This window comes from Panthera onca, chromosome E2, assembly GCF_046562875.1.
Source record: "Panthera onca isolate mPanOnc1 chromosome E2, mPanOnc1 haplotype 2, whole genome shotgun sequence".
Classification (NCBI taxonomy): Eukaryota; Metazoa; Chordata; class Mammalia; order Carnivora; family Felidae; genus Panthera; species Panthera onca.
This window is the reverse complement of record NC_138353.1, coordinates 4,775,688-4,793,054: the sequence shown is the minus strand read 5'-3', so window position 1 is coordinate 4,793,054 and position 17,367 is coordinate 4,775,688. Positions and strand designations below refer to the sequence as shown.

General features: G+C 38.9%; 1 protein-coding gene across 1 annotated transcript; it reads left to right on the top strand.

The window, feature by feature from the left end:
- The first annotated feature begins 128 nt into the window (after positions 1-128).
- LOC132674638 (uncharacterized) lies at positions 129-16,892 on the top strand. Its single transcript, XM_078439239.2, is given in 5 exon segments — positions 129-143; positions 3,196-3,322; positions 3,822-3,917; positions 15,410-15,829; positions 15,832-16,892. Coding segments are annotated over 5 exon segments (1,719 nt in total).
- The last annotated feature ends 475 nt before the right edge of the window (positions 16,893-17,367 follow it).

Genomic DNA, 17,367 nt, shown 5'->3' with positions numbered 1-17,367 from the left:
CCAGTGAGTACTTTTCTTTTGAAGATGTTCTGTTGGTGCATTAAGGGCATTTTCTCCTGATGCATGTGTGATTTGTCCACAAATACCTTCTGAGAAAGAAATCTAGAGGACAAGGGGAAGAAGAGGAAATGGCCAGCTCTCAGGTAAGTCTGGTGTTCCAGGTCGGAGGCTGTGTCATCTTTTCCCCCTAAAATCCCATGCATGTAGAAATCACAAATGTTGGTTTCTCTGTGTTTGGTGTTTCTGCCTTATGTTTTCACTAAAGTTTTACAAGCTTCTCAGGAATGATACTCAAGGTTAGGTCCTTAGAACTCTTCTCCCCTATAAACAGGAATCTTCTCTACATTCTCAAACAAGGCTTTCACTAGGACATCAACACTTGTCACTTTGAGGTAAAGTCCTGCAAGTATTGGAAACACTCCCTTTAGGACAGATCCAAAAGGGAAGTTGTTGAGTCCAAGATTCCAGTTGCTGATGGGGTCTGGTGCTGGGATTTCAGTCAAGGAGAACTGTTCCCCTTTAGTTCCCCCATTTAGTACCTCTCTGTAGAGCAGGATGAAGAAAATGAAAAATACAAGGCCCCCAGTATCTTAGGAATCCTCTTAAGCATATGGGAATCCTTCTGGAGACCTCCTTTTTGCCTTTTCCTCCCCTGGCTGCAGTGTCACTCTTCACAACCCCACTGTGGATCTTGGTGCCCACAGGTCCTCTCTTTGTGTTATAATAAAACAAACTTTTTGGACCTAATAATAAATGCAAAAAAACAGAGAATGGATATGAGGCCTGAATAACTTGGAAAGTTAAAAAAGCAGGGAGAGAGCAGTCTTGCTTTGTAAAATGTGAAAAAGATACTCTTTAAAATATACTAGACATGACAGGACAGGGAAACAGCCATCTAAAAGTGGTGTTTCTCCCATTCAGATGGGGCTCCCAAATATGGGCCGATGATCCTGTGGAAGCCAACGGCATGAGTGGTGAAAAGAATTCATCTGTGGCAGAATAAGATGTTAGATTGATGAAAACACCCCAAAGGAGTGGTGGCCAGGACAGCAGATGAGAGGCTCCTGCTGTGAGCAGTGACTTGGGGCTGATTTTGAAGGGGGAAGATGAGTATGTATGGTAACTTAATGGAATTTTCCCTCCTGTGGTAATTCTGCCTGGTTGTAAGTACCCACTTGTTAGTTAGGGCCTCTACATATTTTGAGGCAGGTCACCTGCTGGGCCTGCCTCTCTTCAGCCAGGTGGGCCCTGTGGACTCCTCTACTACCTGGTGCTCAAGCCTGTTTGTCTCAAAGCAGCCTCTACTGAAAGTGTATGTGATTGAAGTTTGTATAAATCCACTGTATTCTCTCATAATTAGACTGACAATCAGATTCACTGTTTGGGGGCCAACAGAACACACCAGGGATCATGTGTCCTTTGGTGTGTCTTAGGCACTGATAGCAATTTGTTTCCTTACACTTCGTGTTCACTTCTTTAATTGGCCTGGTTCTCTCTGCCAGATCTCTCCCTTGTAACGTTCATCCTTCCCCCCCACCCCAACCCCGACCTTTGCTAAGGATCTTAGATTTACTGAGCGATGTGCAGAAGCCATCACATTTCAGCTGGAAACTTCTTTCTTCTGAGTTTCTCTTTGCTTGTAGTTTCTGGTGGGGAGAACTGAGGCAAAAGAAGTGTAGCTTCAATTAAATTTCCTTACACTTTGGAGCCCATTGATAAAGGAATGTCATACTCTGCCTGTCTCAAGTATTTAATAAAAATTAAACATTAAGGTATGAAAGCAGCTATGATTTACGTGAGGAAGGGCATATCCTGTCATTGTGTTGCAAAGTGTAAGGAAATTTAATTGAAGCTACACAACTCTTGACTTTGTGTCCCTCATCATTGCCCCCCTTGAACAACGTAGACCCTTACATCTTTAAGGTTGTTAAAGTGGAAGGTCTCTGCTTCTGTAACTTCTTCCTGATGAATCGGTTCCTACCTATGAGTGAAGATTAGTCAGTTGGGAATTTAGTAGGAGTTAGGAAGGCTAAGGCAGCTGTCTTTAGAGTTGATAAAATGTGGGAGTTTCCTTGAGGATAATGAATCATCTGTCCCCTTGAAGTTGTGTCACTGAAAGAGTCTCATCACCAGGTGGAGAGAAAAAGAAAACAGCAAAATATGATAAAGTACAAAAAGAAAAAAAATGCCAAAGTAAATTTTTATTTTCCTCCACAGTCTTGTCACAGAAATACCCTTTTATTTACTGCCTTATATTTTCAGAAAATGAAAACAAGAATAAAAAAATTGACATATTTGTGTGTCTTGATCCTCAAATATAATAGAGTCATAGTGCAGCAGCTGGGGTTGTCACACACAGGAAGCTTGATTTCAGCCAATAAGGAGATCAGAGGGAATAACCTCCAAAGGAGAGACTCACAGAGTAAGGGGGTTGGGGCGACGATTTGCTTTTATTTATTTATTTATTTATTTTTTTTTAATTTTTTTTTAATTTTTTTTTTTGAGACAGAGAGAGACAGAGCATGAGCAGGGGAGGGGCAGGGAGAGAGGGACACACAGAATCCGAAGCGGGCTCCAGGCTCTGAGCTGTCAACACAGAGCCTGACGCGGGGCTCGAACCCACGGCCCAAGAGATCATGACCTGAGCCAAATTCGGACGCTCAACCGACTGAGCCACCCAGGCGCCCCTGATTTCCTTTTATTTAAGATTCGGGTGGACAATTAGGAAGTAGAGCCTTGTCATTTTACCTGAACTGGGCATAAGGTGGCACACGTACCTTAAGAGGACACTTCCATACATACGTTGTGTGTTACGCAAGGTTTGTTTTCCCCCTTGGGTGGAGATTTTGCTATTACAAGGAGGTCAAGGGAACTGTCCTCCCTGAGTTCACTCCATCATCCATCTGCATAGGGGTTAAGCTCAACGTGGCCTGCCCAAGCTCTTCCTTGGGGCGGTCATTCCATTTTGTTGAATGTTTTCTGTTTCCATGACAGGAGACTGTGTCCACAGGGTGTTTTGCCAGAAGTAGAAGAAAGAGGTTAAGTAAAATGAGGGAGTACGGTCATTGGGTACAAGCAGGTAAGCGGTGAACATCAGTTCTTATAGTCTACCTGATGACATTCATTTCCCTTTCATCTTAGGTAGCATTATGAACACAGCCAATGGCCACTGGATGACTGTTGTATTTATTTCAGGGACTCCTGACCTTCAGGGATGTGGCCATAGAATTCTCTCAGGAGGAATGGGGATGCTTGAACCACAGTCAGCGGGAGCTGCACAGGGATGTGATGTTAGAGACCTATGGACACCTCCTCTTCTTGGGTGAGGATATCTCCTTCTAGATTTCCCAAACCCAGCAAGGGTTTTGTTCGTTCCTTTGAAGACTGTCTCTTGGAAGCTTCTTCTTTGTATGACTGGGATTCAGATCCCTGCAGCAAGGGAAGGAAATGGGGATTTGTAGATGTAGAGAAATATCTTCATGATGTTTCCTTTTCAGCTTCAGCCTCCCTTTTTTAAGATGCCATCACCATTTCTGTAGATTGATGGCAATTCTAAACATTGAGTGGCAAAAGACAGTATGGCCCACATCTTAAACTCCAACTTTTACTGCTTATTGTATTGGTAGTATTTGGAAGGCTGGTCATGATGTGAATATTTGAAACTCCTCCTGCATGTTCTAAAGGGGCTCTTTCTTGCACAAGAGTGTTTGAGAAATCATTTTTTAGAATTCTTCAATGTCCTCTCTTGTCGGCTGAGTACAATACTGAGTTGAAAGGTAGAATCTCCAGCAGTATTGCTATTCCTTTCTTCTGATAAACAGGTCTCATTGTGTCAAAACCAGACCTGGTCATCGTTTTGGAGCAAGAGGAGGAGCTGTGGGGTGTGAAGAGAAAGGAGACAGTAGCCTCACACTCAGGTAGGTGGGAGTGAAGCACATGACACAGGTGAGGTCCAAATGTGAAGGAGGAAGATAGATCTTAAAATGTTGTTCAGGTAGCTCTCCTTGAATGGAGTTTCATTTGTGAAGCCTAGTTTGATGTCTTTCCCTCTCACAGAGGGACATCTGTTCTCTAACACATCATGCTCCTTGATTCTCCAAGGATTCTCCTTCAGCTCCATTGAAGGTCTACCACATCCCCGGTGAGGACCTCCATAATCTGAGAGCTTCTCCATTGCTGTGAGAGCCCTAGAGGATCTCTCTGTATTTCTGAGGAACTCTATGCTAAGCCATTTCTGAATTCTGTTTTGCTTCTTGTGACAAGTGTGTCAAGGTAGTAGTGGGCATATTGGGTTTTGATGCAGAAATGTGGGGAACATTGGAGACAGAGATCACATGTTTTCTGGCTTATGCTTTCCAAAGTTCCAGAGGATTTTATCTTAATTGTACACAATTGAGGCTCAGTAATTTCATGAGATCACAGAACACCTCCCTCAAATGAGAAAATCTAATCCTTTATTTCACACCAAAATTTCACTTGTCTTTGTATTAACCAACATTTGAAATTTGCACTCTGTGTGTTCTATTGCTCAATGATGAAATAATTTAACACATCTCTGTGTCTCCTAGCATGTTTCCATGTTAATGCCATAAAGCAGCTATAACATTTAGAAGTTAGATCTCACAGCCTATAATAAAGTCTCAATGGTTACCTTATTTCCTAGTAATTGCATCATTTTATACTTTTAGTAGGTATACTAAATACTTTATACTTTAGTAGGAAGTTCCTGTGACTTTTTCATAAGTGTTTGTACTTTGAAATAATTTGTATATGAGACACATCTCGAAATTTTTTGAATCAAAAGTTCTATATGATATGGGTATGTGCCATATAAGACATGAGTTAGTGGGTGCCTGAATGGCTCAGTCAATTGGGCATTGGAATTTGGCTCAGTTCATGATCTCACAGTTGGGGAATTAGAGCCTAGCATGGGCTGTCTGCTGTCCTTGTGGAGCCTGCTCTAGATCACCTGTCCCTTCTCCCTTTGCCCCTCCTTTGCCCGTGTGCTCTCTCTCTCTCTCAATAATAAATAAACATTTAAAGAAGAAATTCCATATAAAAAAGGATTGTTCATAAATGTAATTTTACTTCAGAAAAAAATTAATCACAAGATTATTCTTCTACTTTGTCAGAATGTATCTGAATTTCATCCCAAATATTGATTTGTTTATAAAGTGATTGTCAGGATATTTTCCAACTTTGGCAGTGTTTGTTGATTTAGAAAGGAAAGTTTTGTGCTAGTCAGCTTGGTTCTAAACAATGGATTATACCCTTACACTCTGTGTAAGAGGAGGAATATATTAAGAAAATAATACATTTTTAATGGGTTTTAAGTGCTTATTTGTAAAATTTTTCGTTAAAGCATTTTATGCTTGATATAAAAAAAATACCTTTCCTGTTTTACTGTCAATGAAGACATGCCAACAATCCAAATGCTCCTTTTTCATGGGTACGTAGTTGCAGTTTAAATTATAGTTATATAGTAGGTTTCCTTTGAAAGGATTAATCTATTTTTTTTATATGTAGACTGCGGTTAAATTTTGTCTTATTCTGGTTTTGCATTCTATAATAATGTACTTTCTTTTGTATGGGACTTTCCCCACGAAGTGGTTGTGGTTTCATTTACCTGTGTATCTTGTTACAGGATGACAATGTTCATCTAGTGCATTTTAAGACAATGTGAGTTTAAGTCAATTATGAATCAACCAGGCCCCTTACCAATAAATTTATGTATGTATTTCTTGGTATAAATATGACCCATACATACTTTGGGACTCATCTTCTTTCCTTCCTTGGTTAGTGGTCAGTAAATGTTTTATCATGTCTAGGTGAATTGTCATAATAACAGACAACTAATGTCTTGGTGAGTCATCATAACAGATAAATAATTTCATCATGTATTTATTGGTGACCTTATATTCTTCTTGCGTGAGAGAATTACTTTTGTGCATTGAAAGTCATTTTTCAACATTCTATACCTGCAGGGTGCCTGGGTGACTCAATCTATTAAGGATCTGAGTCTTGATTTTGGCTTAGGTCATGAACTCAGGGTCATGAGATTGAGTCCCTTGTTAGGCTATGAGCTAAGAATGGAACGTGCTTCGGATTCTCTCTCTCTCTCTCTCTCTCTCTCTCTCTCTCTCGCTTCCTCCCTCCCTCTCTCTTTCTGCCCTTCCCCTGCTCTCTCTCTCTCTCTCTCATGTATGTATGTGTGTATATTACACACACACACATATTCTGTACCTCTGTATCAAATTTAGATTTTTTATCCTTATTTGTGGTCTTATACTCATGACATGCTTTGGTACCATTCTCTTCAACTTTTCCAACTTCTGTAGTATTTTCTCTGTGGTTACATAGAGATTACATAAAACATGTATACAAACACATTTTAAACTGATATTCTCAATTGCATACAAAATTATTCTACATATCACCTCCACCCCTGCACCCACCTTAAATTACTGATAATACAATTTCTGTCTTTTAATATGTACTTACCTAGATTGATGATTTTTGTACTCTTTTTTTTTTTAAATTTGTTTATTTAGAGACAATCGGCAGGGAAGGGGCAGAGATAGGTGGGGATAGAGGATCAGAAGTAGGCTCTGTGCTGACAAAACAGAACCTGATGTGGGGCTCAAACTCAACCTGTGAGATCATGACCTGAGCTGAAGTCTGTTGCTTACCATACTGAACCACCCAGGCACCGCTGATTTTTTATACTCTCATTGAAAAAGATACTGTAGCAGAAACTAAAGTGACTTGTGCTCGCTCATTACAACATGACAGATTTGTGTATTTTTTATAAATTTTTAATGAGTTTTTATTTTTGAGACAAAGACATTGCAAATGGGGGAGAGGCAGAGAGACAGAGACACAGAATCCGAAGCAGACTCCACGCTCTGTCAGCACAGAACCCAAAGTGGGGGCAAAACTCATGGACCTTGAGATCCTGACCTGAGCCAAAGTCAGTCACTTAACCAACTGAGTCGCCCAGGCTCCCCAATTGTATAAATTTTTACATTTAGCAGAGGGCTTTATGTTCTCATGTGTTTTTAGTTATTGTTTAGAATCCTATTATTTCAACCTGAAGGACCTCCTTTAATGTTTCTTGTAGGAGAGGTCTACTTGGAAACGTAGAGGGGTTCTTACTTGGGAAAGTCTCCATTTCTACATTCATGAAAAACAGTTTGGCCAGGTAGGGTATTCTTAGTGGATATGTTTTGAACTTTCAATACCTGAATACACGGGCCTGTGCGCTTCTTCCTATAAGATCTGCTAATCATCCCACTGAGCTTACAGGAGCTCTCTTGGACGAGATGAGTGGCTTTTGCCATGCTGGTTCAAATTTCTCTTCTCGCCTGTGAGTTTTGATAGGCTAATTATAAGGTGTCACCGTGTTCACGTCTTGACATTTACCCTACTATGAATTCACTGCGCTTGTTACATTTGTCTCTTCTTTCCACATACAAGACTTGAGCTCTTCATATCAATGCTCTTCCCCTTTCCCTCCCCTCTCCTCAGGGGTTCCCTTAATATACATATTGGATGGCTCTTGGTGTCCCATGAGTCCCTAGACCCTGTCCTTTGATTCTTAGCAGGTAATTGAACACAAGAGTACTTTAGGTTGTCTGATTCTTTCTTTTACTTGATGAAGTCTGTTGTTGACCCCTTAGTGTATTTTTAAATTCAGCAATTGTACTCTTCATCTCTCAATTTCTTGTTCATTGTTGGTGATATGTTCTGTTTCCTTGGCTTTACATTTTGGTCATGAATAGTTTTCCTGCTATCATTTAGTTACCTACCTATTTTTATTCTTCCCCCATGAGCATCTTTATGACGGTTATTTTGAATGCCTTGTCAGTCAATTAATAGTGCTTGTAATTTAGGGCCACTTTTGGAGATGTATTTTGTTCCTCCAATTGGAACACAAAATCCTATTTCTTTGTATCCTTTTATATCTTTGGTTGACATTTGGGAATTAAAAAGCAAACAAACAAAAACCCACGAAAACAATGAAAACAAAACAAAACAGAAAAGTGAAAATAACAGCCTCTGGGCCCAGGATTATGGACTTGGTTTGTACAGAGGAACACAAAGTACAGTAATTCTAGGTACAGTGACACATGTTCTGGGCATTTGTCATGTCTGAGTTTCTGTAACTGCTAAGGTAAAAAGTGTAGTTACTCTTTGGAGACCATGATACCTTCCTCTCTCATTCTTCAGCTCTGTAGTCTCCCCAGTGTTTGAACAAATGCTCACCTTTTGTCTGAGCAGCCACCACAGTGTATCCAGAAGATGCTCTCATTCCTTCTGCTTCCCATGCCGTGCATGACAGAAACAAGTCCCTCAAGACAGCAAAGAAACCAGATCGTTGAACGTACATTTGTTTCTCTCCTCGACAGAGGGAAGACTTTTGTCACTGTGTTGTCATGGAGTGTCAGGCAGCTCTCATGGAGAGTGGGCAGCTGTTGTAGGCAAGTGTCCTAAACGTTCTTTGTCTTTTCACTGTGACTCTTCTTCCTTTGTACTTGTCTGGGTGTGCTGTATTCTCCTAATGGACTTCTGGAGCCCTCAAAAACTCCTTTGGTCTATTTGTGTCTCCAAGGAGGAGCAAAGTCCTGGTGCTTCCTATTTCTTCATTCTGCTGATGTCCTATCATGGATATTACTTTTGCACATTAGCATACTTACATATATGCAATGTAGTAAGTGTGATGACTTCTTTTGTATCTTTTAGTTGTGTCTTCCCATAACACCCTAGGCTTGTTGGTCGACAACCAAGAAGAGTCCTTTGGTACAGTGATATGGGAAAAAGTAGACACTGTGGCCCTGAGTATTTAAACTTAAGGGATGATGGGGAAGGTGATGGGGTGTAGGGAAATGCAGAATGTTTATTATGAGGGATATAACCAAACAGGCACAATTACTGGTAATGAAATGCTACTGCTAGAAGAGATCAAGGATAAAAAACCTTCTGGGGAAAACCTCACCTTAACTCATTATATTTGGAGAATAATGTCTTTGGAGCAAAAGTCAAAAATCCAGTTTTTAAAGAGACATATTCTCTGGAAGGACATTTGGAAATTCTGAAAAGTCACCTAGCCCATACTGAAAGTATTCCAAATATAAAATTGGATTAACCACTGACTGAAACAATTCTGTGAGTTACACATTTGAAAAGGGAGATAAAAATTTTAAATGTGATTGATTTGAGAAGTCCTGCTTGGAGGTCTCATTATTCTTCCACCAACACGTAATCCCCCTGTTCCCAAGGCTCTGATTTTGATAAACACAGGAGGGTTTTATCCAAACATCACTGTTCAATAGTTACAATACAACATTTGATTTGGAGCAACTATTTGTGTGTGTGTTGTTACAAAGGCCTTTAGTTGAGGACTCTAGCTTCTGTAATTACTGAGGTGTTTATAGTGGAGACAGAAGTTACAAAAGCAATGAGTGTGGGGAAAGCATGAATTGAGGGTGAAATGCTAATAAGCATGAGAGAACTCCATCTCCAGAGAACCAGTATAAAAGTAAGAAATGTGAGAAAGTCTTCTATGTAAGCTCGAATCTTCTTGTACATCATCGTATCCTGACTAGAGAGAAGACTTAAAAATGTAGAGATTCTGAGGACCCTGATCACTTAGAGATGTAATTTTGTGGTAGAGTTTTTTCTTACAGTCCAATTAATTACTAAGCACTAAGCAGTATCATTTAAATTACGATAGTTGCATGCCTACATGGATTAAAACACTGCAAAAAGAATTTTAAAAAATGTAGTAACTCTGGGACAGCTTTTAACTAGTCTTCAAAACTCACTCAACAGCAGAGATTTCATAATGGGAAGAAATCTAACAAATTTATACAAGGAGGCAAAGTCCTTACCACTCAAAACTTATCAACCTAAGGAAATACATATTGGGGAGAAGGCTAAATAAAAATATTTAAATATGAGCAAAATTGTTAAGCCCAACTACAAACTTTCTGAACCTCAGGGAGAGCACACTGAATGAAACCCTACAAATACAAAGGATGTGGTGAAGCGTTTAGTTTGTAAGCAAAACTATTCAACATGAGATAATACGTCCTGTGGAGATGACTTATAAATGTCAAGAATATTGGCAGTCTTGACCTGAACTGAACCCTTACGTAACATCAGAGAAGACATACTGGACGGAAACTCTGGAAATGTAATGAATGAGGAAGGACTTTTGGTTTTAACATACACTTCAGTAAATACCAGTGTCTTTATAAAGGGTAAACACTTTACAGATGTAGACATTTGGCAAACTATGGAATGAAAAGGTAAATCTAAGAAAGTCAGAGAATTCACAGCAGGAAGCAATAAGTCAATACCACTTTTCACATATGATTCTAAATCAGAGTGTTTATTTAGAGTAAAACCCAAAGTTTAAACACCGAGAACACTTACATCAGTGTGGGCGTATCGGGCCCTAACCCCCCTCCCCCCAATGGAAAATATGTGGGTATCTCTTGAGTCTCCAGAGCTTAAAACCATACCTACTTTTCCATGGAAATAGCTTAGTGTTGACCTGAAGCCTTACATAGAACATTGCTGGTGAATCATCCCATTCTTTTCTTTGTTGTCTGTATTATAAGTGGTATTGTTACAATTAAGTAAGCTTGAGAAAACAAAAGATTAAGGAACCTATAATGAAAACATATTTACAGTAGTTCATTGGATTTATATTTAAAATAATCTCTGTATAAATGGATGCACACTGTTTAGACCCTTATTATTGAATGGTCAGCTATATTTTGGAGATGCCTGAAAGGATCAAGGGGTAATGGATATCTGGGAAGGATAATTATTCTCTTTGTTTCTATTGACCATATCTGAGGGTTTTTTTTTTTGCATGGCATATTCTATTAATTTTTTAATTTTTTTTAATGTTTATTTACTTTTGAGACAGAGCGTGAGCAGGGGAGGGGCAGAGAGAGAGAGAGTGAGGCACAGAATCTGAAGCAGGTTCCAGGCTCGGAGCTGTCACCACAGAGCCAGATGCGGGGCTCAAACTCACAAATGGCGAGGTCATGACCTAGGCCAAAGTCGGATGCTCAATCGACTGAGCCACCCAGGCGCCCCTGCATGCCATATTTTATTAGTTTTACTCATAGATCATCTCATGCTATGGCTTTATTGCTTATGTCATGCAAAATGTTTTGACTATTGTCTCACAGACACGAGGGTCTCTTTTATGATGGGAAATTCATGCTGACCTACATAGTGTTGGAAGTTCTAGCATCAGCAATCAGACAACAAAAGGAAATCAAAGGCATCAAAATTGGCAAAGATGAAGTTAAGCTTTCACTTTTTTCAGATGACATGATACTATACATGGAAAATCCGATAGACTCCACCAAAAGACTGCTAGAACTGATACATGAATTCAGCAAAGTTGCAGGATACAAAATCAATGTACAGAAATCAGTTGCATTCTTATATACTAACAATGAAGCAACAGGAAGACAAATAAAGAAACTGATCCCATTCACAATTGCACCAAGAAGCATAAAATACCTAGGAATAAATCTAACCAAAGATGTAAAAGATCTGTATGCTGAAAACTATAGAAAGCTTATGAAGGTAATTGAAGAAGATATAAAGAAATGGAAAGACATTCCCTGATCATGGATTGGAAGAATAAATATTGTCAAAATGTCAATACTACCCAAAGCTATCTACACGTTCAATGCAATCCCAATCAAAATTGCACCAGCATTCTTTTCAAAACGAGAACAAGCAATCCTAAAATTCATATGGAACCACAAAAGGCCCCGAATAGCCAAAGTAATTTTGAAGAAGAAGACCAAAGCAGGAGGCATCACAATCCCAGACTTTAGCCTCTACTACAAAGCTGTCATCATCAAGACAGCATGGTATTGGCACAAAAACAGACACATAGACCAATGGAATAGAATAGAAACCCCAGAACTAGACCCACAAACGTATGGCCAACTCATCTTTGACAAAGCAGGAACGAACATCCAATGGAAAAAAGGCAGTCTCTTTAACAAATGGTGCTGGGAGAACTGGACAGCAACATGCAGAAGGTTGAAACTAGACCACTTTCTCACACCATTCACAAAAATAAACTCAAAATGGATAAAGGACCTGAATGTGAGACAGGCAACCATCAAAACCCTAGAGGAGAAAGCAGGAAAAGACCTCTCTGACCTCAGCCGAAGCAATCTCTTACTCGACACATCCCCAAAGGCAAGGGAATTAAAAGCAAAAATGAACTACTGGGACCTTATGAAGATAAAAAGCTTCTGCACAGCAAAGGAAACAACCAACAAAACTAAAAGGCAACCAACGAAATGGGACAAAGATATTTGCAAATGGCATATCGGACAAAGGGCTAGTATCCAAAATCTATAAAGAGCTCACCAAACTCCACACCTGAAAAACAAATAACCCAGTGAAGAAATGGGCAGAAAACATGAATAGACACTTCTTTAAGGAGACATCCAGATGCCCAACAGGCACATGAAAAGATGCTCAACATCGCTCCTTATCAGGGAAATACAAATCAAAACCACACTCAGATATCACCTCACGCCAGTCAGAGTGGCCAAAATGAACAAATCAGGAGACTATAGGTGCTGGAGAGGATGTGGAGAAACGGGAACCCTATTGCACTGTTGGTGGGAATGCAAACTGGTGCAGCCACTCTGGGAAACACTGTGGAGGTTCCTCAGAAAATTAAAAATAGACCTACCCTATGACCCAGCAATAGCACTGCTAGGAATTTACCCAAGGGATACAGGAGTACTGATGCATAGGGGCACTTGTACCCCAATGTTTATAGCAGCACTCTCAACAATAGCCAAATTGTGCAAAGAGCCTAAATGTCCATCAACTGATGAATGGATAAAGAAATAGTGGTTTATATACACAATGGAGTACTACATGGCAATGAGAAAGAACAAAATATGGCCCTTTGTAGCAACGTGGATGGAACTGGAGAGTGTGATGCTAAGTGAAATAAGCCATACAGAGAAAGACAGATACCATATGTTTTCACTCTTATGTGGATCCTGAGAAACGTAACAGAAACCCATGGGGGAGGGGAAGGAAAAAAAAAAAAGAGGTTAGAGTGGGAGAGAGCCAAAGCATAAGAGACTCTTAAAAACTGAGAACAAACTGAGGGTTGATGGGGGGTGGGAGGGAGGGGAGGGTGGGTGATGGGTATTGAGGAGGGCACCTTTTGGGATGAGCACTGGGTGTTGTATGGAAACCAATTTGACAATAAATTTCATATATTGAAAAAAAAAGAAATAATAGCAGAAATCTTGGTAATCCTGGAAGGAAACAGACTTCCAGATCCAGGAGTAGCAAAATGGATAAAAACAAAAAAATATATGTTTCCTCTAGGAGACTCATTCAGACATAACTCACCTGCAGATTGACAATGAGGAAATGAAGAAACACATAGCATGCAACGGATGTCAAAAGAAAGTCAGAGTGGCAATACTTCTATCAGACAAACAAGACTTTTTTGTTCTTCTATTGTGTTTATCCTGCTTGGTGTCATAGTAATGCTGGCCTCACAGGATAGTTTGGAATGTGTTCCTGATCTTCCACGCTTTATAGGATTTTGAAAAGATTACCTTTAGTTATTATTTTTTTAAATGTCAGTTAGAATTGACCATGGAATGCATGTGATCTTGGGCTTTTCTGTGCTGAGAGATTTTTGATTCTGAATTCAACTTTCATTCTTCTTTTACCTATAAGAAGATTTCTAAATTTGTGGGTTTAAGGTTCACAATTTAATCTTAGTAACATTTTTAGGAATTAAGTGGATTTTTTTTTTAATGTTCATTTATTTCTGAGAGAAAGAGAGAGTAGAGCAGGCAGAGAAGGTGCAGAGAAAGAGGGAGACACAGAATCAGAAGCAGGCTCTAGACTCTGAGCTCTGAACACAGTGCCTGACCCATGGGTCAAACTCACTAACCCTGTGATCAGGACCTGAGCTGAAGTTGGGTGACCAACTGACTGAGCCACCCAAGAGCCCCAGAGGATTTCTTTTCTAAGTTACTTGTTAGGATACAATTGTTTATATAGTTGAAGCATTATCAATTTGTTATTTTTCTGGTTAAACTGGACATTACTTTCAAGGTTATGTTATTTTTTATTCTGGTCTCTATTTTATTTAGTTCTGATTTATCTTTCTAAATAAAATGATTTCAGATTTCCATTTGTTATTTCTTCTCCTACTAAATTTCAGCTAAGAGTCTTCCTATTCTCGATCCTTTTGGTGTAATGTTGTTGACTTCAATGTTTTCATTATTTGAAGCATTTATTTAAAAAATAAATTTTTAAAATTTAAAACCTTAAAAAATAGGAAAATCGAAAGTAGTGAAAAACCTACCAGAAATGAAACAAACAATGACCAAAATAATATAAAATAAAAATAAGGATTCTTTAGAGTTTTCTAAAGATCATATCATCTGTGAACAGAGATTTTTTTTTTTTTTTTTTTTTTTTTTTTTTGAGTTTGTAGCCTTCTTTAGAGTAGTGTATTCCTTTGATTCAGTAACCTGGCAATGCTGGTACCACAGAGTATTTTCATATTTTCTCTTTTCACTCCTTGGAAATACTTGAAGAGATTTAAAGTACTTTCTCATGAGCTGTTTGTTTGAATTCTCCAATGAATTCATCGGACATAGGACTTTTCCTTATTTGGAGTTAGTTTGATTTTTTTGTTTTTCATTTGTTTTGCATGTTTTTTATTACTCTTTAAGTCTACATAGTTGTCAGCGGTAGTGATTTTTTTTTTTCAGGATGGAGTACAGGTCCTTCTACCATTTTTTGAATTCATTCTCATCTCTTGGTATATATTTGTGGGCATATAAGTATCCTCTATTGCCTCTCATAATTATTTTTATTTCAGTCATGTCAGTTATAATGTGTCTACTTTCACTTCACTGCTGCATTTAGTTGGTCTTTTCTCTTTCATTCTGACTTGATTGAAAGGTCTATCAATTTTGTTCATCTTTTCTGAATGCCAACACTTCCTATGGTTGATATGGTCTTAGTTTTACTGTATCCTGTCTTAAGGATTTCAGTTTTATGTTTAAGTTTCCTTCTGTGGTGATTTTGGGCTCATGTGGTACTTTTCTTGATTATTCAAGGTATAGGAAAATGATTTTCAGGATAGCATGACAATACTACAGAATTATCTATTCGGCTATATGGTCAGTGTCTTGTGTGCAAGGTTATGTGTCCATGGAGAAATGAAGTCCTGATGATTCATTCTCAAACATTTGGCTGACGTTTTCTGATTGATTCTAAGGTTGCACAATAGAAGTCTTCAGTATATTCATCTGAGAGTAGTAAGTGGGATGATTTTACTTTTCTGTTATTTGATATCTTTCAGCTGTATCTTCACAATGCACCCAGAATTTCCCGCCAAAGCCGTGCTTAGAACCTTCTCTCCAAAAAGTGTCAATGGGTGAACATAGTACCCATGAGAATTTACACTTAATGATAGACTGGGACAACGATGGGGAGAGTGAAGGACATCAAACATATCATGATGGACATTTCCAAATGGAGACATCTGCCCATGAGAAGAATCTCACTGCCCCATATGGTGAAGGATATAAAGCATTTTGCAAAACCTCCCCTTGTAAGTTAGCTACTTCTACAAAGCAATGTGTTTCCATCACCAAAAACTCACGTCAAAGATTCAAACATATTTATTTGTCGAAAGAAAACTTGGAAAATCTGGGAAGTTACCTCATTCAGGTGGGAAATAAGTACTTGAACCAATTTGAAAATAGGATTGGAATGACCTTTCTGAAAACTATAGATTTAAAAATAAAGAAGAAAGTGTTAAGGGGTGTCAATTTGAGGGGCAAGACACAAAGAAGTCAACCCTACAAAACTATGAGAGTATTTTCAATGGACATAGAATTGCTCCTTGCAGTGAATCTGAGAAAACATTTAACCAGGGCTCAAATGTTAACAAATGTCTGCGTACTCATTTGCCAGACAACCATTTTGAATGTAATAGAGGTAAGGAAGTCTTTTCTCAAAGATCTAAATGTATTATACAGAAGAGTACACATATGAGAGAAAATCCTTATAAATATAATGAATGTGGAAAAGATCTCAAGCAGTCTTCTGATGGTGATCATCAGACGATGTGTGAGGGGAAACACCCATACAGATGTTATAAATCTGGAAGTGTGTTTAGTCAGTCACCAAGACTAAATACACATGAGACAATTGGTACTGGAGAGAAAAGGTACATGTGTAAGGACTGTGGCATAGTCTTTCATTGACAGTCAACACGATCTCAACATCAACAAATGCATGCTGGAGAAAAATCATACAAATGTAAAGAGTGTGGTAAAGCCTTTAAGGACTGCTCATAACTAAATAGTACCGAGCAAATCCATAATAGAGAAAGACTTGACAAATGTCAACAATGTGGCAATGTCTTTACCAGGCACTCAATTCTTATTCACCATCTCAGAATTCATAGTGGAGAGAAACTTTACAAATATAAGGAATGTGGCAAGGCCTTTAGCCAGCACTCAAACCTTATTCAACATCACAGAATTCATACTGGAGAGAAACCTTACAAATGTAAGGAATGTGGCAAGACCTTTACCGGGCACTCAATCCTTACTCAACATCTCAGAATTCATACTGGAGAGAAACCTTACCAATGTACGGAATGTGGCAAGGCCTTTACCAGGCACTCAATCCTTACTCACCATCTCAGAACTCATACTGGAGAGAAACCTTACCAATGGAAGGAATGTGGCAAGGCCATTAGCCAGCCCTCAATACTTACTCCACATCACAGAATTCACATTGGAGAGAAACCTGATAATGTAAAAAGAATGTAAGTCAGTCCCTATAAGTGGTGCCCAGGCCTTACGGGAAATCAGAGAATTCCTATTGGAGAGTAGCCATGCAAATGTAAAGAATGTGCAAGCTCTTCCTGCAAGTCACATCTTACTCCACCTTCTAGCTATCACAAAGGAGCCAAACTGTGATATGGAAAGTGGCCACACCTTACCTGCAATTCAATCTTCGCTCACTATCACAAAATGCACCCTACATGCAAACCCTAGAAATGTCATGAATGAACAAAGACCCTCATTTTAAATGTACACTTTAGGAAACACAAGAGACTGCATATAAGAAAGTAACTGGAAAGGTAGATTTACAAAAGTATTTCATTGAACATCAAATGTCAATGTTACAGAAATCAAGTAGAAAGGAGTACACCAGTCACTCTATTCAGACATTGCTTCAAAATACTTAAGGAATAATACAGAGTTAGACACTTGGAAAACATATATGCTATTCTGGTTCAAA